The sequence below is a fragment of the Vulpes lagopus genome, chromosome 24 (genome assembly GCF_018345385.1).
Source record: "Vulpes lagopus strain Blue_001 chromosome 24, ASM1834538v1, whole genome shotgun sequence".
Taxonomy (NCBI): Eukaryota; Metazoa; Chordata; class Mammalia; order Carnivora; family Canidae; genus Vulpes; species Vulpes lagopus.
The window spans coordinates 19498325-19526159 of NC_054847.1; the positions used below are offsets into that span (position 1 = coordinate 19498325).

Consider the following 27835-nt stretch of genomic DNA (forward strand, 5'->3'; position numbering starts at 1 on the left):
TAGTGTCTCATTGTACCTGCGGAGTTTGAGCTCAAGATGGTCATGTAGTTATCTCTCAGTTTGAAATTTAAAGGACTATGTGTTCTTCTTCTTCTTCATTTTTAAGATTTATTTATTAGAGAGAAAGAGTGTAGATGAGCAAAGGGGAGGGGCAGAGGGAGAATCTCAAGCAGACTCCCTGCTGAGCATCAAGACACACATGGGGCTTGATCTCAGGACCCCCAAATCACAATCTGACCTGAAGCCAAGAGTTGGATGCTTAACTGACTGAGCTACCCAGATGCTCCCAAGGAGCTGTGTGTTCTTAAAAATGGCCTTACTTAAGAATGTCTGATGATTTTTGAAGTTCTAGGAGTGGAAAGTGATTGAAATACTTGACATTTTCTCTGTGAGATTTTTATGTTTATTTATTTTTTTTAATTTTTAAAAGGATTTTATTTATGAGAGAGAGAGAGAGAGAGAGAGGCAGAGAGAGAAGCAGGCTCCATGCAGGGAGCCCGATGTGGGTAGGACTCCATCCCAGGACTCCAGGATCACACCCTGCACTGAAGGCAGACGCTCAACCGCTGAGCCACCCAGGCGTCCCTCTGTGAGATTTTTAAAGATCTTATTAAAACCTCCTTCAAAATCACTACAGCAAGAGGTCAAAAGGTAAATGGTCATGTTCAATCTTACTAGGAAAAGGTTTGGGCTGTCTGTGCTGGGCCGCAGGTCTCTACTGCCCTCTCATGGACTGCACTGTGGAGATCCTGGCCCCTTCCCTGGGAAAAGAGCCTCCACTGCCTTTGGCCGCCAAAAAGCACTGCTGCTGGGCCCATTGTAAGGTTTCTTAGCCTTAAACTAGCTGGGGCGGTTGGGTTATTCAGTTTGATGAGTTGGATTATTTTAAACTTGTGTTTCTGTGGGGGGAGATAAGATTAATCTTTTTGAGTATTTGAATAGAGTACATTTAATGCAGGGGAAGGAATCATCCTGCCTCTAGCAATGGCCAACACAAAAGGGTGGAGGGCAGCATTTCACTTCCCAACTGCAATTATGAACCTTTTAGCTTTGCTCCGCATAGCAGACTGCACGGGACAGCTGGCTGTCCATACAACTGCGAAGTCTACAAAATCTGGGTTGCTGTTCTGTAGCACATGAAGGCAAGATCAAATACATGACCATGGTCATATAGCTAGAAAGTGGAGGAGCCACAGTTCAAATCCAGACTGTGATTCCAAAGCCTAGGTTATTTCCAGAGCAGAGGACGGGGAAGGTAAAGTGAGCCTTAATAAAGTAGCACTGAAACCTATGGGGAAGGGTGGTTTTGAAAATTTGTGTATCCAAGATTAGTAAAAATGGGAGAAAGGTGAATCCTGCAGTCAATAAATATTGCTTTGGGCAGTCAGAGGTTGTACATAGACTGCTGAGTAAGTGTCAGGGACTTCTGTTGTTCTTCTTTAAAATACAGATGGGGGACACAGGCGGATTCAGGCTCTTGGCTCACTGTTCTGGATCTCCCCCTTATTACTGCTGGGATCCTGGATAGGTAATGTCACTTTCTTTGTAGAATGGACAAGTCACCCACCTCCCAGGATTTGTGTTAGGATTAAATGATGCAGTGTACATCAGTGGTTCTCATGTGTGGCAGTTTTGCTGTCTAGGGTACATTTGGCAATGCCTGGAAACTGGGGGCAGAAGGGGGCTACTGGTGCTTAGAGAGTGGAAGTCAAGGATGCCTCTGAATATCTTACAGTGCGCAGGACCACCCTCCACAACAGGGAATTATCCGGTCCCAAATGCCAAATGCCAAATTTGAGATCAACGTTTATGTAGACCAAGAGCTTGGTACCAGACAATACCTCCCACATGGACTGTTACTCATTCGGTGCTCACTGTGTGCCAGGCACTGTGTCAAGAGCTTTTCATACAGCATCTCTATTCTTGCCCACATACAGGTTGAAATTATTAAAAATCAAAGTAAATAGTGCAACTGAACATCACAGAGTGCTGAATGGCACAATCAGGATTTGAACTCAAGACTGTATAGCTCCAAAACACTATGAGCCTGCTCTCTCCTATTTTAAAGTGGTTACCATTGTTGACTCTTTGCTTTAGGTGTTTGGAAGAATGAATGAGCATAAGCATTTAAGGGTAGTTTGTCAGACACTGTGAGCAGATCCTTGCCCACTCTACTGTGTTTCTGTCTACTTCCCATGCCCAAATGGTCAGGTAAGATGTTGATTTTCAGGTTGGGGTTGGCTGTTATTGCCCCGTGCACCATCCTAGTCTACTCATACAAAGCTTCCAAACCACTGACAAATTGTTCACATCTGTAATCACCCCCCATAGTAGAACAAAAGGTTTGGCAGCACTGTGAGTGATGCTCTGCCTCCATTGCTTACTGTAATTATCAAAAGATAGAAGCAGGTCAAAGAGGAATGGGCCAAAGGGAAGCAGGTCAGGGGTCTCTTCAGTGAGAATTACAAAGGCTAGAGAATGCTTACATATGTATTCTAATGGAAAGGCAGGAGAGCTGTGGGGTCCCCAGACCCCTGACCCTCATGTGAGTATGAAAGCTAATTTTGATTCTTCCTTTCTCCTCGTTGAACAGAGGTAGCATTATCTTTACTGAGACCCAGTATATCAGTCGTCCAACATATCCCATGGCTCATGAAGTCAACTGGAAAAAAGCAGAGGAGAGGGATTCATGCTGAGATGACATCTGTGTTGAATGGAGTAAAAGAAAACCTCAAGTAAATCTTAATGAAGATTAGAAAGTGTGGACTTCAATTACTTCAAAGTGGCATAGGCTTTTGATACTGTGTTTCATCAGGATAGGAATTATGAGGTGCTCAAACTAATTCTCTGAAATCACAAGGGGGATAAAGAGTTCGTATAGCGTATTACAGAAAGTTAGTGCCCAGGGAGTAGAATGTTATGGTTCATATTAAATTTATATACCTAGACCATGAATTACATATTGATTTTTAGAGAACAGAAATATACCAGAGTAGAGTTGACAGTGATTGTCAATTAATAATTGTTTGGATGAATCAGAAGTATCTTTCTGTGGGTCATGAGTTTCTGTGTGGTCCATGTGGAGAAAGAACTGATATTCCTTAAGTGTTGGATATCAGTACTCTGATGTTTATATTCAGAAGCACCCTATTTTAACTAAGGGGAATAGTTGTCCATTTGTCTTTGGGTAGAAGGAAGAGAAGCAGAAAAAGTCTCCTTGAGGTTATGGGTGGTGGGATGGGGGATGCAGATAAGCAATACTTTCTGTCATTGAGGCCATGCATTCTAGTGGTGGGTATTGATTTATACTAATGAAATGGGTAGGCAATATCAGAAAGGGAGACAGAGCATGAAGACTCCTAACTCTGGGAAATGAACTAGGGGTGGTGGAAGGGGAGGAGGGCGGGAGTGGGGGTGAGTTGGTGATGGACACTGAGGGGGGCACTGGGCGGGATGAGCAGTGGGTGTTATTCTGTATGTTGGCTAATTGAACACCAATAAAAAATAAAATTATTATTAAAAAAAGAAAGAAATACAATAACAGGTTAACAGAATCAACAGTCAACATGAATTTACATGAATGTATGTGTCTGTGTGTTTATATACTTACACACTCATACATACATATTATATCTAATATGATTACATAAACTATTATATGACATACACATTTATATATACACATCATAAATATGTATAGTTAAATATGCATAGGAAATAGAATTGGCTTAAATATATGTCACGCATTAATATAAAATTAGTATTGTATATACTATATATTTAATATAACATATAATACCATACAAATGTAATTATATAGATATATAAATATATTTAAGTCAATTCAGTTTGTTGTGTATTACAGAGAATCACATTTATGTAATGTTCCTTCATGGAATACAGAGTCAACAAATCTGTCTTCTAAACCTAGAACCAGTGATTACATTACTGTAATTATACTAATTCACTAATGTGTGGCCAATAAAGTACATCTTGTCATATCCTGAAGTAAAATCTAGCAAAGCACAAACTATGTTTGAAATGATATAGAAAGTCTAAAATTAGAGAAGTGTAACATATGCAGGACTTTTTTATTGGGCTGCAAATCAGTGACATGTTCAGTACTTGCTCTGAATTGTTTCATCCCTTTGCAACCTTAAGCCTTGTCACAGTCCCATGCCCTTTGATCTCGTGTCCTCTGTCTTTGAAATTGCTCGGGTAACTCCTAATGGACAGGTGGATCTCTGCTATGTGTTTTATATTTGTCTCATTCTTTGTGAACAGGTGGCAGATCTTAGACTTATTCTGATGTGTGATTGACTTATTATAGGTCAACTTATAAGTTAGACTTATTCTGACTTATACTTTGTGGTTGTGTGTGTTTCTGTCTTTTGAGAATATAAGTGCTAGGCTTTGGATTGAAAGTTTCATTGGACTCTAAAGTTGAAATTATCGTTTTATTTCATGTTATTTAAAATTATTGAGGTTACAAAAATATGGTCAGCCATCTCATCTAACAAGGAAAAAGCATCATACATGCAAAATATAGATATATACGCATATATATATTTTTTTCTTCCAGGAAAAGAATGATGTATGGAAAGAAGTTTGCGAACCATTGCATTCTAGGGATAAATTCTTTGAGATTCACAATGTATATTTAAAAAGCATAGAAGATTCCTGGAAGTAGAAAACTTTAAATTTCATTGAACTCTGCATTGTTCCCAAATTTATTTAATAACAGCACTCCTCTCTGTGTACTGATCTCAGAGGATGCAGCTGTTCCACTGAAAACATTTTGGGATTTCCTGAATGATGATACGTTATCTTCAGCTGGAATCAGATGAAGTGATTACTACAGGAAAGGCCAGGAGGCAGCCCTGTCCTTCCTTGTCCCCAGAAGCTGTTAAAATTCAGCATTTTTTCCCAGTCATCTATGTACTAACATTGTCTATCAGATGATAAATGCTACTTTACAATAATTATTTTCGTTATGTAAATGTAAACTACCCCCGTAACTCGGATGACATTTCCTCAATTCACTTTCACTGTAAATTGCATTCGCACAAAGCACCCTGGGAAATTCCAGCCATGCAGGGAAGGAGGAGGCTAAAAAGAGTTGATACAGGCTTCAGGCCACTGCCTTGTGCTCAGTCAGCTAGAAAAGGGTAATGAGGATGGATTTTCTCAGTGTGCTATTGAGCCAATGGCTTGAATGTTCTACGGGGCTGTCAGCCCTTGGGCTGGTGGGGGATGTGTTTATTATTGCTTCTCTGATTTCCTTTAATTATTATATGTGGTGGTGATTATCGTAGTGGGCACTCATCTCAGCTAAAACTTTCATTGTGCAAGAAACATAATTTTGTTTAACTTAGTTTAGTTATTTTTTTGGAGCTCTTTATACCACCAGGGTCCCCTACTTTTTCTTTGGTAGGTCCACGTATTTCTTAGCCATGTGTTCATACTGGTCACCACCTAGAAGGCCTTTACTCCTGACAGGTTGGCTGACCTCTCCTGAATTCTATGCTGTATCTTGCCCTTTATGCTGTTGCTGTTCTCCCACTGTGCTGAGCGCCTGGATCTGCAGGAGGTGCTCAGTAGCCTTGGCCTTCTCTGCCTCGACACCCTAGGCTGCCATTCCCTCTCTGGGGAAGCAAGGTACATGGTGCTTGTGTCTCTGTTACTAACACCAACATCTCTATTCTTATCAGTCTCACACCAGATAGGACAAAGGGGCAGGGAGGAAGTTTGTATTTTTGAGTTAGGAGCTCTGTGCCAAGAGAAGAAACATCTGACATGACCTTGATGAAAAGACTTCTGGCAACACAAAAGGCAGAATCTGTTTGGGCTGTCTGTGCTCATTCCAAAAGTGTCCTCAAAGGGCACTGGGGTGGCTTAGTCAATTAAGTGTCCCACTCTTGATTTCAGCTCAGACAATGATCTCAGAGTCCTGAGATCCAGTCCTGTGCAAGGAGTCTGCTTGAGAGTCTCTCTCCCCCTCTTTCTGCCCATCCCTGTCCCTCCCCACTTCTCCACTCCTGGTCTCTGCACATGAGCATTCTTTCTCTAAAAAAAAGTTTTTTTAAAAAAAGTGTTCCTTCTAATTAAAATAATTTCTTTCTTTCTTTCTTTCTTTCTTTCTTTCTTTCTTTCTTTCTTTCTTTCTTTCTTTCTTTTTTTCTTTCTTGATTTTATTTATTTATTTATTCATTGATTCATTGATTCATTCATTCATGAAAGGCACAAAAAAAGAGGCAGAGACATAGGCAGAGGGAGAAGCAGGCTCCCTGTGGGGAGCCCAGGGATCCTGGGTCGATCCCAGGACCCCGTGATCATGCTCTGAGCTGAAGGCAGCTGCTCAACAGCTGAGCCATCCAGATATCCCAAATCTGTGTTTCTTTAAACCAAATGTACTCCTTAAATATATTTGTCCCCTCTCCGAACCCCACACTAAGATGGGGACTTGGTCTCTTACCCACTCCTCCCTTCAGAATAACAACCCCACTCAGAGCTGCACTAGGGTTTGAGCACAAAGACATTTTACACAGAATCCTCCAGAATCCAGCCAGGAACCAGGGCACCCAAATTTCTTGAGTTTCCTTCTGCTTCTGGTGCTTCTTCTCCTTAGACAGAGGAGTGGTCCAAACGAACAGTCTTTTAAGTACACTTTCCAGACCCTTACCTTCTTAGGTCTTTTCTTGGTGTCAGAGAATTTGTAATCATATCAACAGACTATGAAGTGACACATTCACTCTCTTCATTTCTTCTGCCAATTTTCCTGAAATTAGAAACTTGAGGCATCTGGGAGTTCTGAAAATTAGTCTACTTTGCAAGACTGCTTTGAGGACTGAGTGACATGATTGTTATAAAGGGTTGAGCACGATGTCTGTCCAGAGTGTCTGCAGTACTGCTGTTGCTTTTATTATAGTGAAATTGTAACCACCATAATAATTTTATCCCCAGTCACTCTTTAGTTTTGCTAGTAGTAGGCTGGGATGATAGGATCTGATTTGTAATTCTCTGAGGTGGGGGGGAAGAAAGCTTTGAATCCTCTGAGAAAAAAAGATAATAGCAATCTTATGTGTTGAGTCAACTTCCTTGGTCAATTAGAATATTTGGATGAGATCTCTGTCCCAGATCAAAGGTATTTCTGGAGACTTGTGTATTTATTAATGGTAAAATTAGCATAGTAATCATGAGAAGACAGAGTACCCCATTCCTCAATGCAGGGGCTTTGTGGAGTCTGGAAAGAAGGGGCCCAGAAAGTTGCAACAAAGAATAATGAGTGTTATAAACAGGGTTGTGGAAAACAGATTTTTAAGAATTCTATTGGACATCACGTTGAGGATTTCTTCCTTTAAACATATGCTAAGAAAACACAGAACAGACTTTTTTTTTTCTTCTTTTTTCCTCTCATTTGGGCAAAACCATCCACTCATTTGTGTGATGAGTTTCCGGGGGTGACATTACTCCTTGTTATATTTAGACATGATTCTGCTCCTTCAATGCTGTTTGCTCCAGTTTTGATAATGGGTGGGAGGCTAACCATATGCCAACCACTAGGTTAGTGCTGGGAATAGAATGGTGACTAGGACCGACATGTTTCTGCCATCACAGAATTTAGAATCAAGTGGGAGAGACAAAGTTTAAATTACACAGTCGGATTTGTAATTGCAAGTGCGATGAGTGTTTTGTAGAAGAGTAAGGTAGTGCCAGAGCATAGGGAAGAGTTCCCTAAGAAAGTGACTTGAGATATGAAGAGAAGGAATTAATTTGGCCATAGGTGGTGGAGTATGTGGTTTTCCTTGAGGAATAGTGCATGTGGCTTCCCAGATATGTTAGGGAACTTGGAATATTGGAGGAACAGAGAGGTGGCCAACTGAATGGCAGAGCAGTGAGTGAATGTGGGTGGCTCTGGTGATCAGATACTAAGGGGGTGGGAAGGGGCCAGGTCAGGTGGACACTTGTATGACATGCTGAAATTTTTTCTTTGAGAAGAATGGGAAGTCACTGATGAGCTTTAAGCATAGAAATACCATAGAGATGATAACCTGCACCCAAAGTGGTACAAATTTGAATTATTAAAAGATATATGTCTATAATATGGAGAAAGAATTGATGTCATGGGTATAGTGGGGTGGGACAGAACATGCCAGAAGGTCAGTCAAGAGGCTACTCCTTTCATTCATACAAGAAAAGGTGGTGTGGGGGATCCCTGGGTGGCTCCGTGGTTGAGCACTGGCCTGTGGCCTAGGGTGTGATCTTGGGGTCCCAGGATTGAGTCCCATCTCAGGCTCCCTGCATGGAGCCTGCTTCTCCCTCTGCCTATGTCTCTGCCTCTCTCTCTCTATGTGTCTCTCATGAATATATAAATAAAATCTTAAAAAAAAAAAGAAAGAAAAAGGTGGTGGTTTGGGTGAGGGTAGTGACAGTAGGAATGAAGAAGCATAGATAGACTGGATAGATGTTTAGGAAGTAAAGCTGATGGGTGACTGATTAGATTTGCTCTTTGTAAATAGAATCCTTAGGATGCTCATTAGACTATTTAGGATAAATAGATATTTCTAGTGTTTTCAGATAGAGTATGATACTGTGATTATGCCATGTTACTGCTGTTTCTCAAATATGTTTTCAAATCAGTAACTTGAAAGTTATTTTTCAGATGAGAAGAGTCTCAAACAGTCTTAAAATTGCTGTTTCAGAACTGAAAGAACTATTCCTTTGGGAAGAAAAAATTGAATGAACTAGATGTTTTGTCCACCCAAATGTAGCTTATGTGTTTTGGTTCTCTCTGGTTTGTTCACCGTGAATATCTGCTACTAGAGAGAAGGTGTATTGAGAAGCAGATATACTCCATGTAACTGCTAGAGAATTGAAATTACTAAGAAAAAAATATTATCTCTAGTGCAATTTTTATCCTAGGCAAAATTAATCCTTCAGTTGCTTAATGATAAAGTGGATGCCACCCTGCCCTTTTGCATTCTGTATTTTTAAAGCCTATACGTAGTCTCAACATTGTTGCTTTTCCAGTGAACCTCTAAGGCGACAGTAAAAAGGGGCTTCTTTATCAAGCCCAACATATATTGATTATTCACTGTGGACATAGCACTTTATTCTTTTTTGGAGCGGGAGGGGCACAACTTAAAAATTTCAGCCTCCCAAGCCCCTGTTCCAGTTTGCTTTCTCTGATGTGTAAAGCAAACAAATTTCTGGCCCTCCTGAAGTTTAGTCACTGCCTGAGTGGCCGATAAGCTGAGGGAGAAAGTCCTTCAGAAGAATATTGTGTGGTACTCAGCTTCACTCTGTTTCTGGGGGACTGTTCATTGCCTTTTTCACTTAACTGATGCCAAACAGCTGAGTAAATGATTGTCTTCTGCTTCTCCAGGGAATTGAGAGGGCTTAGCCAAAGCATTTATTGTAAGTAAAGTCAAAGTTGAGTGGAGCCATATTTATGGGATGAGAACATCCCATAAATATCAGTTGACAAGTATCAGAGCCCCAGGAGTTCCGGGGCCATCACTCGAGCCATGCCATTGAGCTGAGACCAAGCTAGGGGCAAACGGCTTTAGGCAGGAGAAGAGTGGTTATGCCCTGAGCCCCTCACACCAGCTGTGCTCACAAAGACCCTCTTCTAAATATAGTGTATCTAATGGACATTGCAAGGCTTCATTTGCTCAAGAGATATGGCTGCTAAAGGTAGTTAAATTGCAGTTGTTGTGGAGAAGGCATAAAGTAGATAGAACTGGAGATTTCAATGTCAGGGCTGCTGAGCTGTTAACCTTATTTGTTTGTTTATCTGAGAGAGGGGGAGGGAAAGAGGAAGAGGGAATCTCAAGCAGGCTCCACAGCCAGTGAGGAGCCCCACACAGGGCTTGATATCACAACTCTGAGGTCATGACCTGAGACAAAATCTAGAGTCAGACGCTTAACCAACTGACACCGAGGCGCCCCCAAGAGCTGTTTACCTGGAGCGCGTTCTTCGACCTCATGCTTTGATGGTCCCATCTAGCAAAGCAGAAGAATATCAACAATGTACATGTGGTATTGGGAAGATGGTAGGTGATCAAAAACATGTTATTACTATTATTTACTATAGTTATTTTAGGGACGCATGCCTGAGACTTCATTTGTCCTTTAAGCCACTCGCCCTTATTGGTTCTGTATGTTCTTGAACAGCAGCTCTGTCCATGTTCTCAAGCATGCAAAGTCAGGAAGGATCCCATTTCACGTAATACATTATGAAAGGGCCCCTGGGAACAGGTCCAGGTGCTGGTACAGGAGGCTGAAAGCTCTCAGCATTATCAGACAATTTGTTGCTTGTGTTATATGTGTCTTTATGTAATTTCTATTTATTTTTATGTTTTTCCTCCTTTCCCTCCCCCACTTCTTGGATTACAACCATTTACAGAGTCCTTGTTCTTCCCTTGCAGTCTTAGGATGTTACAATAGAAGCCCACATAGTGTAAAGATAGTGTATAGTGTAAAGATCATTGGAGTGGGTGCCTGCAATGGATTTGTCTGTCCCATTTCTTCTCCAAATGACTGCATGACCTTGGGCAACCCATAGGACTTGTCTGGGCTTCCTTTCCTCCTCCCAGATCTGTGGGCTGTCACATTACCTTTCCATTCCCCCATCTGAGTCACTTAGCAGCCTGTAGGTTTTAGTGATCTGAAAGGACCCACTTTATGTCAGAACGTAGTGAAGAATATGAGGTTTGAGAATTCCTTTTAGGCTTCAGAATCTTTAGAAAGTAGAATTCAAACCAGAACTATTGATAAACAATTTTTTAAAGAGTGGTTTTCTGTCTCTGTGGTGTTTGCATTAGCTGATGAGTCGTTCAGATATATTTCTAATCTGCCTTGCTGTCAAGCTCCTGTTAATGGATGTTCTAGCCACTGGCAACTAATAATCTGTAATCATAAATGATAAGTAACAGAGGCACTTTGCTTTTCAGTCAGAGGCATCTGTCCACAAAGATGAACTTAGAACGTGCTGTTAGGTGTCAAACAAAAACACAATCGTACAGAAAGAGCCTGGAAGGTTAGCAACAATGCTTATGCTTTCTGGAAGTATATATAAATATTCAGTTCAAATGCTCTGTGGTGGCCTTGTATGGAATCACAAACTGTCTTCAAAAGTCAGCCTTTATACCTATGAAAGTGAAGTTGAAGTTACATTTGGTAGCCCTGAACTGTTGCTGTTAAAATCTTCTAATGGAAATCATTGGAATACTTTAGCACACATATCCTTCAGACTGCAAATGTGTTTTGAAAATAGTTTTATTACTGGGACACCTGGGTGGCTCAGTGGTTGAGAATCTGCCTTTGGTTCAGGACGTGATCCCGGGGTCCTGGGATCAAGTCCCACATTATCAGGAGCCTGCTTCTCCCTCTGCCTATGTCTCTGCCTCTCTCTGTGTCTCTCATGAGTAAATGGATAAAATCTTAAAAAAAAAAGTTTTATTATTAATAAAGGATTTTTTTTTTTGGTTCCTGTAAAGAGTGCAGTGCAACTTTTTAAACAAAATGCATTATGGTTTAAATGTTTTTTTCATTTAAATTTTTTCCATGTTTGTACATTTTCTGTGTTGTATTTCTATTGTAGTCAATACTTTTTTTGTATAACAGTTTTCTCTGAGTTTGGGAAGTGCTGCATGGCTTTGGGCATCCTCTGCTAGTAGGAGTTATTAACATGATAGTTTCAGAAACGTAGCCTGTAGAAGAGCCATCTCTTCTGGTTTCCATTTTCTCTCAGTATCCCTGCTTCCAGTAATCCCTTCCAGTCTCTGGTTTGCTGCTTTAAGTCTAACGAGCTCTGGAAACCAAAGCATTAAAATTGTTAAACTGTGTACCAAGTAAATGTAAATAGACTTGAAGGAGAGACCAAATGTCCTCCTCAGGAGCAAATTGGCATTACATTTAGCGTACAGATTTTGTGAGAGATACTTGGTGTCTCATTTATTTTTATATTTCCAGGGTCTAATACACTACTTGTCAAGTAGTCGTTAATGAGTAATTGTTATGTTAGTGAATGAATGCACAGATGTTACTCTTTTCTCATTCCATGGGTTTTTTATGTATTTTAGAAAGTGTGATTTCTTAGATATTTGTCCACTATGTAAGGGAAGCATTACTTAATTACTCCATGGTTGATATGAAGGCTATGTAAGAAGTGAAAGCTACTGCATAAGTTTCAAGCTATTTCTTGGAGGAAAGGCATCTTACCAGTTGGTCAATGTTGTTTTATATCACATTTGGTAGTGTTGAGGTTTATGAGTTCTTTGGTATAGTAATTTTCCACAAATAATTTGGTTAAGATATCAAAGTTTTGCATTGACATTCCTGTCATGCCTCAACCGCATTGCCCAAGTTAAAAATAAAGGTTAATAATAGCTGTGGTTGAAAAAAAATGCACAGTAAAATAAACATCTTTTCCTATTGCATGAATGGTATTAAGTCAGCATTGCTGCCTTCAACAGTGGCAAATGCTGGAATGTGTTTATGCTCCCTAACCTCTTGAGTTCCCTTTTTCCTTTGTTGTAGGCATCTTAGTGAATGCCACACCTAAAATTCAGGCATCTGGCAGGTCATCTTAAATATGATGATTTAGATTGAGAGATACATAAATCTTAACTAACCCAGTTAAGGATAACTTAATTAAGAGACCACAATGTGCCAGCACTTTTCTCTTCTAGGGGAATATTACATTAGAGCATTCACATATTTGCATTTTCTGCAAAAGCACAGGCAGGAAAAAAAAAAAAGAAAAAAAAGAGGAATCACAGAGTCTAATGTGAACGTGATCCAAGAATTAACAAATGCCACCCTTTCACTCCCAAAGATTTTGCTTCTAAACCAAAATGTTAATGTGTTAATTAAAACTGGTGTGATTTAAAGGATTTAGCAGTTTATTTCAAAGTGACTGTGTTTATTGCACAGAAAAGGTAGTAAGTTACAGGTGGATGATGTTTTTATATAATGTCGGTCCAGGTAAACAAGTACTGAATTATTATTCTTATTAATACGTAGTATTTTCTGAGACTGTAACACAGTGTTTTGGTTTAAAGGAACAGTATGTCTCACTAAATTTTTAATCCTTTACTAGTTGTAAATTCTTTTTTTTTTTAATTTGTATTACTTGTGGCCTGTTTTCAATTAAAAAATACCAAATGACTGATGTTTAAAAGCATGGGTTTCCTATATGTTTCTTTAGATTACTCATCTCAGATATATATTGTGACTATAATCACATTTTACATATGTGGAAAATTTAAAGGTGATATTCATTTTCTCCACACAACTGCTCAAAGCTTTAATATGTTCTATTTCTGAACCTGGACAAGGGATACAAGATTTCTCAGACTGCAGTTCACATTTTACTTCAATATGCATGTTTTCCAAAATGGCAAATCCCTCAGGGCTATGTGATTTTCACTAGTGTGTGTGTTTAAAGTTCATAGGCAAACACAACTGAATAAATCAGGGAACACATTCTTCTGTATGCCTGAGAAATGCAAATTGTTATAGGTCAATTGTTGAGAGGTCTTGTCTCCATCTTGTATATCTTGCTTGCAATTCGTTTTTCATTTATTCCAAGCGTACACAATTCACTTTATATTTGCTTGTTACTTACATGTTGTTCAGTTGTCTGCAAAGTTTGCTATTAATATGAAGAGAAACTATTCTCCCCTGACTGTGCCTTCCTGAATGTACTGACTAATGCTTATCAACATGCATGTGTCTTACTGTGCAAGACCTGCCATCCTAAATTTCCAGGGCCAGGAGGGGGAAATCATTGCCCACATACCACCTTGATTACTTGTACTGATATCCAAAGGAGTATTAACTAACAGATCGGAGAGATCAGAGCTAAGCTAAGAAACAGATCTATCTGCCTTGGGATGTAAGGAGCACATACACCAATGCTCACTCTAGAAAAGACTTTTCAAATGCAGGGCAGGAGCCCATGCTTGGAGTCTTGTGGAGCTGCAGTCCCATTTGCCTACCATGTACTACCATGTGTAACCTTGGATATGCTTTAAAACTTCTCTGATCTTCACTTCTCCAGCTGCTAAAATAAGCATTCTAGCCCCATGTCAGAGGACTGTTGTAAGGAATAGGAAGGAACTGGGCAAATCACTAGTAGTATATAACAAACCAGCTGTTGGGTTTTTGTCATTGTTGGTTGTTTGCTTTTAATGTCTTGATTTGCCTTAAATTGTGGTGTGGTGTAAATGCTCCCATCATGGTTGATGTCAAACTATGAATGATTTAACAACCAACTGGTAAAATTCTTAAATATATAATAGTCCTCTGGTACCAGTCCAAGCCCAGCACAGCACTGCTAGCCCTTAACAAATGACGATAATCATTTAATAGTTATATTTTGTCTTCCATTGATCTAAGGGAATTTTTGCTGTTTGGTGTATTTCTGTATAGATGGAGAATGTGAAAGCTAAGGAAAGAATAGTAATGTATAAGGTTTAAAATATTAATGATTTCAAATAACAAAAAAGAGCTACCTTAACAATTTTGAAAGTAGGCGGAAAACTTACAACAAGAAGAAAACATTTTAATAAGAAAATGTGTTAGTAAAATGCTTTAAAAGTAAGAATAAAGATCACTTTGTAAGCTGTTCTAGATGACTTAAGTTTAATATTAGCTTTTTCAGATTGCTTAGAAATGGTTTGATATTTCTGGTCTTACTTTCTTTACACAAAAAAAGTCCTAAGGGGAAAATTGTGTGTATTTCATCCTTCAACAAATAAAGATAAGCAGACAGCTATTATTTAAAAACCTAGTACTTTCAAAAAGTGCTTCTTTCAATTTCATCCAATAGCTGTTTTATGTTATTCAAAACTGACTTTAGATTTTAAAAGTTTGCTACAAAGATATATTTTTTGGAAGTATTTCTTTACTGAGTAACCATGGAGATTTTTTTTGGGGGGGGCGCAATAATAAAAATGTGCATGTATACTCTGACATGATGGACAAGGGATGGCATATTTGAACTGCAATTGCTCCAGAATGCCTGGGCACATGAAGTCTGTAAATGGCTTTCATGCAGCAATAAACATCTCAATTTACAAAGCACAAAACTGTGGGTGATCCAGGAGAAAATCAACAGAATTGAGGGCAATTGATGAAATCAGCTTGTGTTGAGAGTACCTTTGTTTTGTTTTGTTTTATTTTTTTGTTTTGTTTTTTTTTTCTGTGCATGTACTGTGCCAGGGGCAGTCAGTGCTGAGACACCACACCTGGGAAAAGTATGGGCAAACTCAAGGGCATTGGTATGAGTAAAAGTTGACTTATTCCACTGAAACTCCTCTGTCCATTTCAGCCAGGGGAGACTCCAGGATGGGGACACTGAAAGGACAAGAGAGTATTTTCTATGTTAATCTCACTTACAAAGTAACAGAAGTCATTGTCATGGTAGGTCTGCATATCTAGACAGTACTGTGAGGAAGAATTGGGAAGATTGTACATTAGAACCCCCAAACTGATGTCCTGCTATAGTGAGAGATTTCATTGCAGCATGTGGCCACAGATGCAAATACCTATTTTGGGGGGATGTATATGTCTCTTCCTAAATGTGCACGACTCTGTACACATTTCCTGTCCTAGAATTGTAGTGGATGTGCATGAAAACAATATTCCATGAAGTTTTGGGTGTTTGATAAGACTTGGGGGAAGAGAGAAAGACTGCACCTACTTTCTCGTACCTAGGTAAATTCAAACCTTTCTCAGGGTATGGATTGCCTTTATTATCACAAGGACAACATTTACATGGTTAAGCTGGTAAAGTTTTCTTGGGTTCATGTTACATATTAAGTAAAGTGAAAGAGAGGGAAGTATTTTTTTTCCCATTGATACAAAAATCTGATTACTTGCCATCCTTATGAAACGTTGTATCATCAGCCTTCTAGATAAGGCTGGCTGGTATGTCTACCAATTAGATGCAAAACAACGTGAGAAACATCGCTTGACGCTGTTTTATCTGTCCATTTCTTTGTGGGACTCTTTCCCATGAAAACATATTCATTAATTAAAAGATTTGGCAGATTACAAACTAATGTTGGAAGCTTTACCCGGGAGTCTGTACCTATCAGAAATCAAAGTGGGTATATTTCAGGAATCAGAAGTGCAGAATTTCCGCAGGCAGTTCAGTGTTACTGACGCTGCTTTTAGTAGATCCTCTTCCATCAGATATTTTCTGTTTCATGCAGTTCACTCTGTGAGCAAAATCCAAAAGCAGAGACACCTATTTAGCAAATGAAAATATATTTAGGATACTTTCTCAGGTTATTATTATTTTTTTAAATGTATTTCTCTTCGGAGCCACCTGCAATATTGAGTCAAGGCTTGGAAATGTGAAAAATCCTACTTTATTCAAATCCTAGTTTTAGGGCTCTTTTAGATTGACACATTGTCTAACTAGAATGTATTAATTTTGGGTTAGATATATAGGCTTTGCACCATAATGATTATAATGATAACAATCATGTATTGAGCATGTGTTGTCTCCCTGGCACCACTTTTTACCACTGATCCTCAGAACAGCTCTACAAGTGAGTGTTTTTATGTAGTTAAGGAGTGTAGGGCTTAGAAAGTGCAAGTAATTCGTCCAAGTTGGCATTGCTGGTAAGAGTTGGAGTGGGGGTTTCAACAAAGGCAAAGAGGATTCAGCATCCACACTCTTTAGCAAGCAGATTATATTGTCCACTCAGATCCATAATTTCATAGGGGTTGTGCTGGGAAGTGTGTGCATTGACCCATTTCTGTGGGGATGGCATCATGGAATCTCTGAGTGGTTGACACCTTTGTCTTTCTGCCCTAGGCCCCTGGGGAAGGTGCACAGGAGACTGTGGACCGGGAGGAGTGCAGAGCCGGGCACTGTGGTGTTTCCACTTGGAAGGGTGGACAGGTCACCTATCTAACTGTGATGAGAACAACAGGCCTCCAAAGGAAAGGAGCTGCTTCCGGGTGTGTGACTGGCACAGCGACCTCTTCCAGTGGGAGGTCTCTGACTGGCACCATTGTGTGCTGGTGCCTTCCAACCTTGGCCAAGCCAAGCCTCGGACTGCAGAGTGTGTGACAGCGCAGCATGGGCTGCAGCACCGGACCGTGCGCTGTATTCAGAAGTTGAACAGAACCGTGGTTGTAAACGAAATATGCGAACACTTTGCCCCTCAGCCCCCCACAGAACAAGCTTGCCTCATTCCCTGTCCCCGGGATTGTGTCGTGTCTGAGTTCTCACAGTGGTCAGAGTGCAGCAGGGGATGCGAGAGGCAACTGCAGCACCGAATCCGTGCAGCCATCTCCCCCCCTCTCTATGGTGGGTCCCAGTGTCCCAACCTGACCGAGTCAAGAGCCTGTGACACCCCGATGTCCTGTCCTCTTGGCGAAGAGGAGTATACTTTTAGCCTTAAGGTAGGACCATGGAGTAAGTGTAGACTGCCTCATCTTAAAGAAATTAACCTAAGTGGAAGAACTGCTCTGGATTTTAACTCGGATTCAAAGGAGCGAGTCACCTTTCGACATCAAAGTTACAAGCCACATCACCATCCCAAGCCCTGGGACCTAGAGATCGGTTATCAAACCCGGCAGGTCTGGTGCACCAGAAGTGATGGGAGAAATGCCGTGTTAAGGTAGGAGGCCTTCAGTGTTTATATCTTTGGTTCACCTACCTCTTGTACAATGCAATTTCATAAAGTTTCTTTGATTCCTTATGAAGGGAAAATTATAACTGGGTTGGGATTTGGATATTTAGAAGTTCTATCTAAGAAGTTTTCAATTTCTGTTATGAATATTTCAGACTGGAGACCAGGAAGAGCTCTGAATTCTTGCATAATTAGTAGTGCAACTATACAGGATAAGGCATGTATTGCCGCATTTTGTCAAAGTATCAACTGGTTTACAGTAATAAAAGACTAAGCCTTTCTTTTTTTTTTTTTTTTTTTTTAGATTTTATTTATTTATTTATTCATGAGAGACAGAGAGAACAAAGATCTAGGCAGAAGAAGCAGGCTCCCTGTGTGGAACCTGATGCAGGACTCGATCCCAGGACCCTGGGATCAGGCCCTAGGCCAAAGGCAGACGCTCAACCACTGAGCCACCCAGGCGCCCCAAGCCTTTCTTTATAATGATAAAAATTCCAACTGACTCTTAAAACTGGGATATATATTATGCAAATATTTATCATTTTTCATAATGTTCATGGTTTTTACATTTGTTTTTGTTTACTTTTGTTTTCATGATTAAGAAGGTTCTCTAACATTTTAGTTGTAGATTTTTTACAGTAGTAATGATAAAATTAATACAAGAATGCTTTCTATGGCATTGATTTGAAAAAAAAATTTCCTTGTATAGCAATAAATAGAATTACAAACCTAGAAAGGGAGTAAACTGGAACTTTTCTTTTTTTAAAGATTTATTTATTTATTTATTTACTTACTTATTTATTCATTCATTCATTCATGATAGAGAGAGAGAGACAGAGACAGAGACACAGGCAGAGGGAGAAGCAGGCTCCATGCAAGAAGCCCGATGTGGTACTCGATCCCGGGACTCCAGGATCGCGCCCTGGGCGGAAGGCAGGCGCTAAACTGCTGAGCCACCCAGGGATCCCCTGAACTGGAACTTTTAAAAGGAATAGTTTATTTTATTTTATTTTATTTTAATTAATTAATTTATTTATTTATTTTTAAAGATTTTATTTATTTATTCATGAGGGACACAGAGAGAGAGAGAGGCAGAGGGAGAAGCAGGCTCCATGCAGGGAGCCCTATGCGGGACTCGATCCTGGGACTCTGGATCATGCAGTGAGCCCAAGGCAGGTGCTAAATTGCTGAGCAGCGCTGGAATCCCTAGTACAAAAAAATCATGACATAAGTATATAGAAATATGTTCAAAGTAGTATTTGTTTAATTTTCCCCAGAAGGCCTTAAATGGAAACACTTGTATATTACCAAGTTTGTTCCAAATTTAAATACCTTTCACTAGTACTTAAATTACAAAACAGTGAAATGCTCATCTCTAGAATTAGTCATTATCAGTTACTGTTTTCTCATAACCCATAGCTGGCTGGGAGAGGCTCAAAAGAGTACCTCTGCTATTCTAGAACAAAGTAATGTGATGATTTTTTTTTTCCATTTGACTTCACAAATGAGCATATTTTATCTTTGATGCTTCATTCTGATTTATGCTATATGCAATTGGCAGTTCCACTGAAGAGTGATTTTCTGCCTTTTATTGCTTGCTTCTGTGAAGCCCAAGAGATTAAGCAGATGATTTGGGTGATTATTGTTTGAATTTGTATGTGGGATTCTGTAGACATTGTATTTTTTAAGACATTGTATTCTTAATATTCCAAGAATGTTTTTGTTTTTAGTTTGCTTGTTTTTGCCATTTTTTTATTAAGAGATTTTATTTTTTGAGTGATTTTAGATTTACAGAAAGATTGAGTGGAAAATACAGTTTCCATATACCTTCTCATCACTCCCCTCCACACATACAGTTTCATACATACATCTTCCATCAGTGTAGTGTATTTGTTTCAATTCATGAGCCAATACCAATATATTACTATGCTTACAGTTTACGTTGGAGTTCACTGTGTTGTACTTCTGTGGGTTTGGACAAATGTATGATATGTAACCACCATGATTGTATCATAAAGAATAGTTACATTGCCCTAAAAATCTGTGCTCTACCTATTGATCCATTCCTGACATTCAATGATCTTTTTACTGGTTGCATAGTTTTATCTTTTCTTTTTTTTTAATTTTTATTTATTTATGATAGTCACAGAGAGAGAGAGAGAGAGAGAGGCAGAGACACAGACAGAGGGAGAAGCAGGCTCCATGCACCGGGAGCCCGATGTGGGATTCGATCCCGGGTCTCCAGGATCGCCCCCTGGGCCAAAGGCAGGCGCCAAACCGCTGCGCCACCCAGGGATCCCTAGTTTTATCTTTTCCAGAGCGTTATATAGTTGGGATGAGGCAATATATAGCCTTTTAATATTGGCTTCTTTTGCTTAGCAATATGTATTTAAGGTTCTTCCATGTGTACCCATGGCTTAATAGCTCAGTTCATTTTATCACTGAATGATGTTTGTTGGTTTACAAACTACTGCCCCACCCACCATATATACACAGGGCAAGGAGAAACCAAAGAAAGAGGCAGACTACTCCAGATTGACAGGTGGCATTTTAATAAGCAAGGAAACTTACTTATAAGGCTTATTTTAGGTGGATGCAAAATGAGGTGATCTCTGTACCCACCTGCCAAATCTTAAAAGTTTATATAAAGGCCTTAATTGGGTCCAGTCACGTATACCATCTAGATGGTTTCAAAACACCTACTTCCTTAAGGCTATGTCCTTAGAGGTGCTCCCACTGTGTACAGAGCATACGTTGCAAGGACAAGGGAGCGGGTGAGGAGCTCCCAACTGTCCAGGTCTAGCCTAAGGGTCAACTGGAAGTCCTGTCCTCTTGATTACCTCCTCCAGCAGTATTCTATTGTATGGATATATCACAGTTTGTTTTCCACTCCACTCCCTTATCGAAGGACATCTTGGTTGCTTCCAAGTTTTGGCAGATATAAATAAAGCTTCCATAAACATTCATCTGCAGATTTTTATGTGAACATACGTTTTCAACTCATTTGGAAAAATACCAGTGGGCATATTTTTGTATATTATGGTAAGAGTTTGTTTAGTTTTGTAAGAAACTGCCAAACTGTCTTCCAAAGTGGCTGTATCATTTTGCATTCCCACCAGCAATAAATGAGAGTTCCTATTGCTTCACATTCTGGCCAGCATTTGCTATTGTCAGTGTTTTGGATTTTAGCCATTTTTTGATAGGTATGTAGTGGTATCTTGTTTTAATTTGCAATTCCTTAATCACATATGATGTTCAGCATCTTTTTATATGCTTGGTTACCATCTGTTTATCTTCCTTGGTGAGGTGTCCAGGGATTTTGCCTCTTTTTTGAGTTGTTTTCTTATGGTTGAGTTTTATAAATTCTTTGTGTATTTTGGATACCAGTCCCTTATCAGATATGTTTTGAAAATATTTCTTTCTCATCGATGGCCTGTATTTTCATTCTCTCAAAAGCGTCTTTCACAAAGAAGCTTTTTTTTTTTAATTTAAATGAAATAAAATTTATCAATATTTCTTTCATGGATTATTCTTTGGTGATGCATCTAAAACAACAAATTCTCTAAACCTAGGATCAACTAGATTTCCTCCTATATTGTTTTCTAGTGATTTTATAGTTTTGTAAAACTATATTCAGGTCTATGATCCAGTCTATTTTTTATGACAGGATAAGGTTGGTGTCTGAATTCCTTTTTTTTTTTTTTGTATATGAAAATTCAATTGTTCTAGTGCCAATTGTTAAAAAGAGTCTTCTTTTTCTATTGAATTGCCTTTGTTCCTTTGCCAAAGATTATTTGACTATATTTATGTGGATCCATTTCTGGGCTCTCTTGTTTTTATTCCATTGATCCATTTATCTATTTGCCAGTAAAAAATGTCTTAAATACTGAAGCTTTATAGTAAGTCCTGAAGTTGGGTAGTATCAGTCCTCTTAATTTGTTCTTTTTTAATATTATATTGACTCTTATGGGTCTTTTTGTTTTTCCATATAAACTTTAGAGTTAGTTTTTTCAATATCTACAAAATAATTTGCCAAGATTTTGATTTGTATTGTTTGTAGTGTATGGAGCAATTTGCAAAGAAATCCTTTCCATGTACCTGGAATATTTCTCCATTTATGTACATCTTTGATTTCTTCATCAGAGTTTTGTACATTTTATAATGTAGATCTTGTACATATTAGATTGATACTTAGTTATTTCATATTTTTGGTGCTAATATAAATGCATTTTATTTATGGATATTATTGGCTAATATTTTTTTAAGAAAGAGGACACAAAATACTAATATCAGTAATGAAAGAGAGGTCATCACTAATGATTTCATGGACATTAAAGGATAATAAAGGAATACTATGAACAAATTTATGCTCACAAATTTGATAAATTAGATGAATGGATCAGTTCTTTGAAATACATAACCTGCGGGCAGCCTGGGTGGCTCAGCGGTTTAGTGCCGCCTTCAGCCCAGGGCATGATCCTGGAGACCTGGGATCGAGTCCCACGTCAGGCTTCCTGCATGGAGCCTGCTTCTCCCTCTGCCTGTGTCTCTGCCCTCCTCTCTCTGTCTCTGTGTCTCTCACGAATAAATGAATAAAATCTTAAAAAAAAAAAAAGAAATACACAACCTGCTAAAACTTGCAGAAGAAAAAAATCTCTAATATGAATAGGTGTATAGCTATTAAAGAAATTGAATCAATCATTAGTAACCTGCCAAACCAGAAAGCACCTGGTCCCAATGGGTCCACTGTGAATTCTACAAGGGAAGAAGAAAACTAATACTAAGTTGCTATACTTTATTTCAGAAATAGAGTACACATTTCCCAATTCATCTATGAGGTCAGCATTACCCTATTATCAAAAACCAAGAGAAGACATTATAAGAAAGTAAAACCAAGACCAATATCTATACACATATATGCAAAAATTCTCAAAAAATATTAGCAAATAATATCCAACAGTACATAAAAAAATACTACACCACAACCAAATGTGATTTATTCCATATACACAAAGCTGGTTCAACATTCAAAAATAAATTAACACAGTCTAATATATCTACAGACTAGAGTAAAATAATACAATCAACTCCATAGAACAGAAAAAGCACTTGACAAAGACCAATACCAATGCATATAAAAATTCTCAGCAAACTAGGAATATAGAGGGAGTTCTTCAACATGATAAAGAACATCCATGGAGAGCCTGAGTGGCTCAGTTGGTTGAGTGTCCAACTCTTGATTTCAGCTCAAATCATGATCTCGGGGTTGTCAGATCAAGCCCCCCAACAGGTTCTGTGCTCAACGCAGTCTGCTTGAGTTTCTCTCCCTCTGCTCATGCTTATGCATGTTCTCTCTCTCTCTAATAAATAATTTAAAAAAATCTTTGTACCTAAGCTACCTTAGAAAACTAGAAAAAGAAAAGCAAATTAAATTCAAAGTAGGCAAAATGAAAATAATAAAAATTCGAATTGAAATCAATAAAACTGAAAACATAAAATCAGTAGAGAAATATCTGAAATCAAAAGCTACTTCTCAAAAATGATCAGTAAAACTGACATACTTCTAATTTAATTTATCTACTCTCTGTCCTTTAATTGGTTTTATTTGTATCATTGACATTTAAAATGATTATATAATTGGATTAATATGTATTACATTTATTGTTTACTATTTATTGCTATGTTCGTTGTTCCTATCTTGACTTCCTTTGTTTTTCATCTCTGATTTTAATTAAACATTTTATATTGTGCCATTTTGTCTCCTCCCTTAGCATATCAATTTTAGTCTCTTTTCTTTAACTTCTTCAAAGGTCACCCTAGAGTTTGCAATGTAAATTTACAATTAATTCAAGTCTACTTTCAAATAACACTGTATCACTTCACACATAGTGCAAGTATCTTGTAACAGAATATTCCCAGTCCTTTTTTCCCATACCTATAACACCGTTGTCATTAATTTCACTTACCCATAACCCATAATTACCCAATACATTGTTATTATAATTTTGAACAAATTATTAACTATTAGATCAGTTATGACTGAGAAAAATAAAATATTTTACCTTCAATTATTCCTTCATCAACAGCCCTTTATTTATGTAGTCCAAGTTTTATATCTGATTCATTTTCTTTTCTCTGAAGAGCTTCCTTTTATTTATTTATTTTTTTTATAATACATTTATTTTTTATTGGTGTTCAATTTACCAACATAGAGAATAACACCCAGTGCTCAACCCGTCAAGTGCCCCTTTCAGTGCCCGTCACCCATTCACCCCCACCCCCCACCCTCCTCCCCTTCCACCACCCCTAGTTCGTTTCCCAGAGTTAGGAGTCTTTATGTTCTGTCTCCCTTTCTGATATTTCCCACACATTTCTTCTCCCTTCCCTTATATTCCCTTTCACTATTATTTATATTCCCCAAATGAAGGAGAACATATAATATTTGTCCTTCTCTGATTGACTTACTTCACTCAGCATAATACCCTCCAGTTCCTTTTAATATTTTTTTCAAGGCAGGTCTAATGATGACAAATTTCCTAATTTTTTTAGAGAGTCTTTATTTCTCTACTCTTGAAAGGTAATTTCACTGGATACATAATTTAGGTTGGTGGAAGTTTTTCTTCCAACACTCTACTCTCTTTTATGCTTGAATAGTTTTTAAGAAGAAATTTGATCTAATTTTGTATCCTTGCTCCTCTACAGCTAAGGTGTTTTTCCTCACCTCATTCCAACTTCCCATCCCCAGTTTTTTTCAAGATAGTCTCTTTGTCTTTGATTTTCTATGTTTTAAATATTATATGCTGTGGTATAGGGTTTTTTTCCCCTCTTTTTAAAAAAAGTTTATCCTGTGCTTGGTGTACCCTGAGCTTTCTGAATCTTTGGTTGGTTGTCTGTCATTAATTTTGAAAATTTCTCCCTCATAATTACTCCAAAAACACTTCTTTTTTTCTATTCCTCTACTTTCCTTCTCTTCTCTCTTCTTTCTTTTACTTCTGGTATCCCTAGTACATGAGCATTGCATTATTTGTAATTGTCCTGTAGTTCTTGAGAATCTGGATTTTTACATTTCAGTTTTGGAAATTTTCTATTGTCTTTTTTTTCAAGCTTAGTGATTCTTTCCTTGGCTATGTCAAGCTTATTTATAAGCCTATCAGAGGTCATTCTTCATGTCTGTTTTAGTGTTTTCAACTTCTATCATTTCCTTTTGATTTTTTCATAAAATTTCCATCTCTCTGTTCATAATCTACATATGAGATTGCATATTGTAAATTTTTTTATTTTAGAGCTTTTAGCATATTAATCATAGTTGTGTTACTTATTTTTTATTATTTATTTATTTATTTATTTATTTATTTATTTATGGTAGTCACACAGAGAGAGAGAGAGAGAGAGAGAGAGAGAGAGGCAGAGACATAGGCAGAGGGAGAAGCAGGCTCCATGCACCGGGAGACCGACGTGGGATTCGATCCTGGGTCCCCAGGATCGCGCCCCGGGCCAAAGGCAGGCGCCAAACCGCTGCACCACCCAGGGATCCCTCATAGTTGTTTTAAATTCCCACTAGGATAATGCCAAAATTTTTGCTATGTCTGAATTTGAATCTGATGCTTGCTCTGTCTTTTCAAACTGTGTGCTTTGTCTTTTAGTACGCCTTGTTTTCTTTTGTTGAAAGCTGGACATGATGTACTGGGTAAAAGGAACTGAGATAAGTAGGCTTTTAGTGAGACTTTATACTTATTTGTCTAGGATTAGGTTGTGTTTACTGTAGTTGTAGGGGTAAAAGACTAAAATTTTCTTCTATTCTACTATCCTTGTTATATCTTTTCCCCTTTTTCCTTTTTGTTCTTGGGCTTCCTTAAAAAATTCATCCTAATTAAGGTCTGGTATGTGATGTTCTTTTTATTGTAATTCTCTATTACTGATTTGGAGCCTCATTAATGTTATGCTGATTTTGGGGGAGAGGAGAAATGTTTTGTAGTCCATGATTGGTCTCAATCCTTTATTGAATCTGTTCTCCTAAAATGTGGCCTTTAAAAATGTTTTTCCCATTTCACAAGCTTTTCCTTCCCATTTAGGTATGATAGAGGGACTAGAGTTGGGTGTTTTCTGTGCCCAGATCAGTCAGGCTCTGGTAAAATACAGTTGGTTAGGCTTTGGTAAAATAGTTTCCTTTGGGGGTGGACCTTTCCAAGACAAATTCTCTGGATATACTTCAGAATAGCTGCTTTTCCACTCCCCTTGATGGGAGCATGAGATTTTTCTTTATTGTGAGAACCTGGTCAGCCTTCTAGAGGTATAACTATGAAAATATAGGATTTCTAGTAGGACTGGGCCCACCTGAAACTTTTGCCTGTAAAGCTTATCTACACTGAAACCTTCAGCAATTTTGTTGGTCACAGCTTAAGTTTCCCTGGCTTTTAGTGGCTCCACGGCATTTTCTGCTTCTGCAGTGCTTCCGTTATGTTATGATTCTCCATATCCACCTGTTTGTCTCTCCACTTCTTGGGACAGCCATCTGTCCCACGACTGAATTCTCTGATGAATTGAATAACAGTTGTTGATTTTCAGTTCATTTAGCTGTTTTTCTCATTTTGATGACAGCAGTTACACCTTTAAAGCTGCTGAGACACTGGAATGGAAACCAGAAGTCACCATGTTCTCTTCTGAGTTCTAGGCAGCATGTTGAACTAAAACAACTTTTTAAAATATATATATCATGAATTTTATACCATTTATTTCATTGAGTCATCAAAGAATAATGAAATGACTCACATACTATCATAAAATGTTTAGATTATTAGGAAAATAGGGTGTCAAGTGGCAACATTTCTATTTCTCTACTTTACACGACAATGAACAGAAACATTACCCTTAACATCTGTGAGATCACACTGTTGACAGTGTTGTCTAATTTTTATCCAACTTGATGAATTGTGTGGGCATAGTCCCCCAGAGTTTTTACTAAAGTGTCTCAAATCCATCTCTGCAAAGTGCTCTTTTTTTTTTTTCCTTTTTGTGGATCTGATACATTCAGGAAAACATTATTATTTTTGTGTGTCTGTTGACTTCTAGGGTAAAGTTTAAATTTCTCTTAATCAGTAAAAATTGTGCTAAATAATGAATTCCTTTTATGCCAAACTTATATCTACCTTTACATCACTTTCCTTTGGTGGTCTCTTTGAGACTGTAGGAACAAGTGGCAGTTTGTTCCCTTTGTTTTGATTGTGGCAATGGCTGGTTGTCATACCATTTAAGATAGGATACTTCCATTATGCAAGCTCCTGCTTATGCCTTGCTGGAAAGTCACTTTCACAATTTAGGACACCACAGAGGTTTAATTAATGTCCTTTACTAGTTCTCTCATTGATTACGGTTAACTTTTGGTGATCACCCCAAGCAATTTTCCTTTCACACTTCTATTTGCTGTGTGGCAGGCAGTTGTATTACCTCTTGGTGCTACTGCGCTCCCTCATCATTGATTTGCCTATTGGGTTTTAAAGATCTTTTGTTTTTAATTATCTCAATGCATATCCTATTTTTTTCTCTTTTATTTTGATAGGCGTTTCTCTGAGATTGCATGATTTCATTTTTAAATAGCTATCCCACAGCCTGTTTTGTCCCCCAGATATCAATAACGCTGTTATTGAACCTTTATAATACCTAACTTAGTGAAATAAAGTGGCCTTTTTTATTCAGTTTTTGGTTTTGTTTTATTTTGTTTCTTTTTTTGTTGCTGAAGTAGAAGTGCATCTGAGTTAAGAAATCTGAGCTGTAGACTAGGCATTCTACTTATATGAATAAAAAAAGTGATTTATATTTATTATTCTAGTGAATAAAATTTAGGTGAACGGATTTTACTTTTATTTTGATAGAAATGCTTGGCATGGGCAATCTTTTAAGAGCTATGATCATTTGGTACATGTTAAATATATTTTAAATTCTTAGGCCACTATGGTTAAATAGTCTGTGAGTTCCTTTGAAAAGAGTTCCTGAAAGGTAATAAATTTTGACTTTAAAAAGAATCCTATCACTAAAGCTCAAATCTTATTGTTTGCTTTTGTTTGTTATTTTATCTTTACTACCAGAGTATATTCAGAAAGAAATGTTCTATTCCTATCCCTTTTAAAGCATAAACAAATGCTGACCCTGCATATAAAATGTTATTTTTATAATTTCGT

The 27835-nt window shown here is 38.2% G+C and overlaps 1 protein-coding gene across 1 annotated transcript in view; it reads left to right on the plus strand.

Annotated features, from left to right (window-relative positions):
- The window catches only part of THSD7B (thrombospondin type 1 domain containing 7B), a 732294-nt gene that overhangs the window by 126411 nt on the left and 578048 nt on the right, over window positions 1-27835 (plus strand). The window contains exon 2 of the mRNA XM_041739265.1: window positions 16838-17648. Within this exon, the coding sequence (XP_041595199.1) occupies window positions 16838-17648 (811 nt within the window). The remainder of the gene's footprint in view (window positions 1-16837; window positions 17649-27835) is intronic.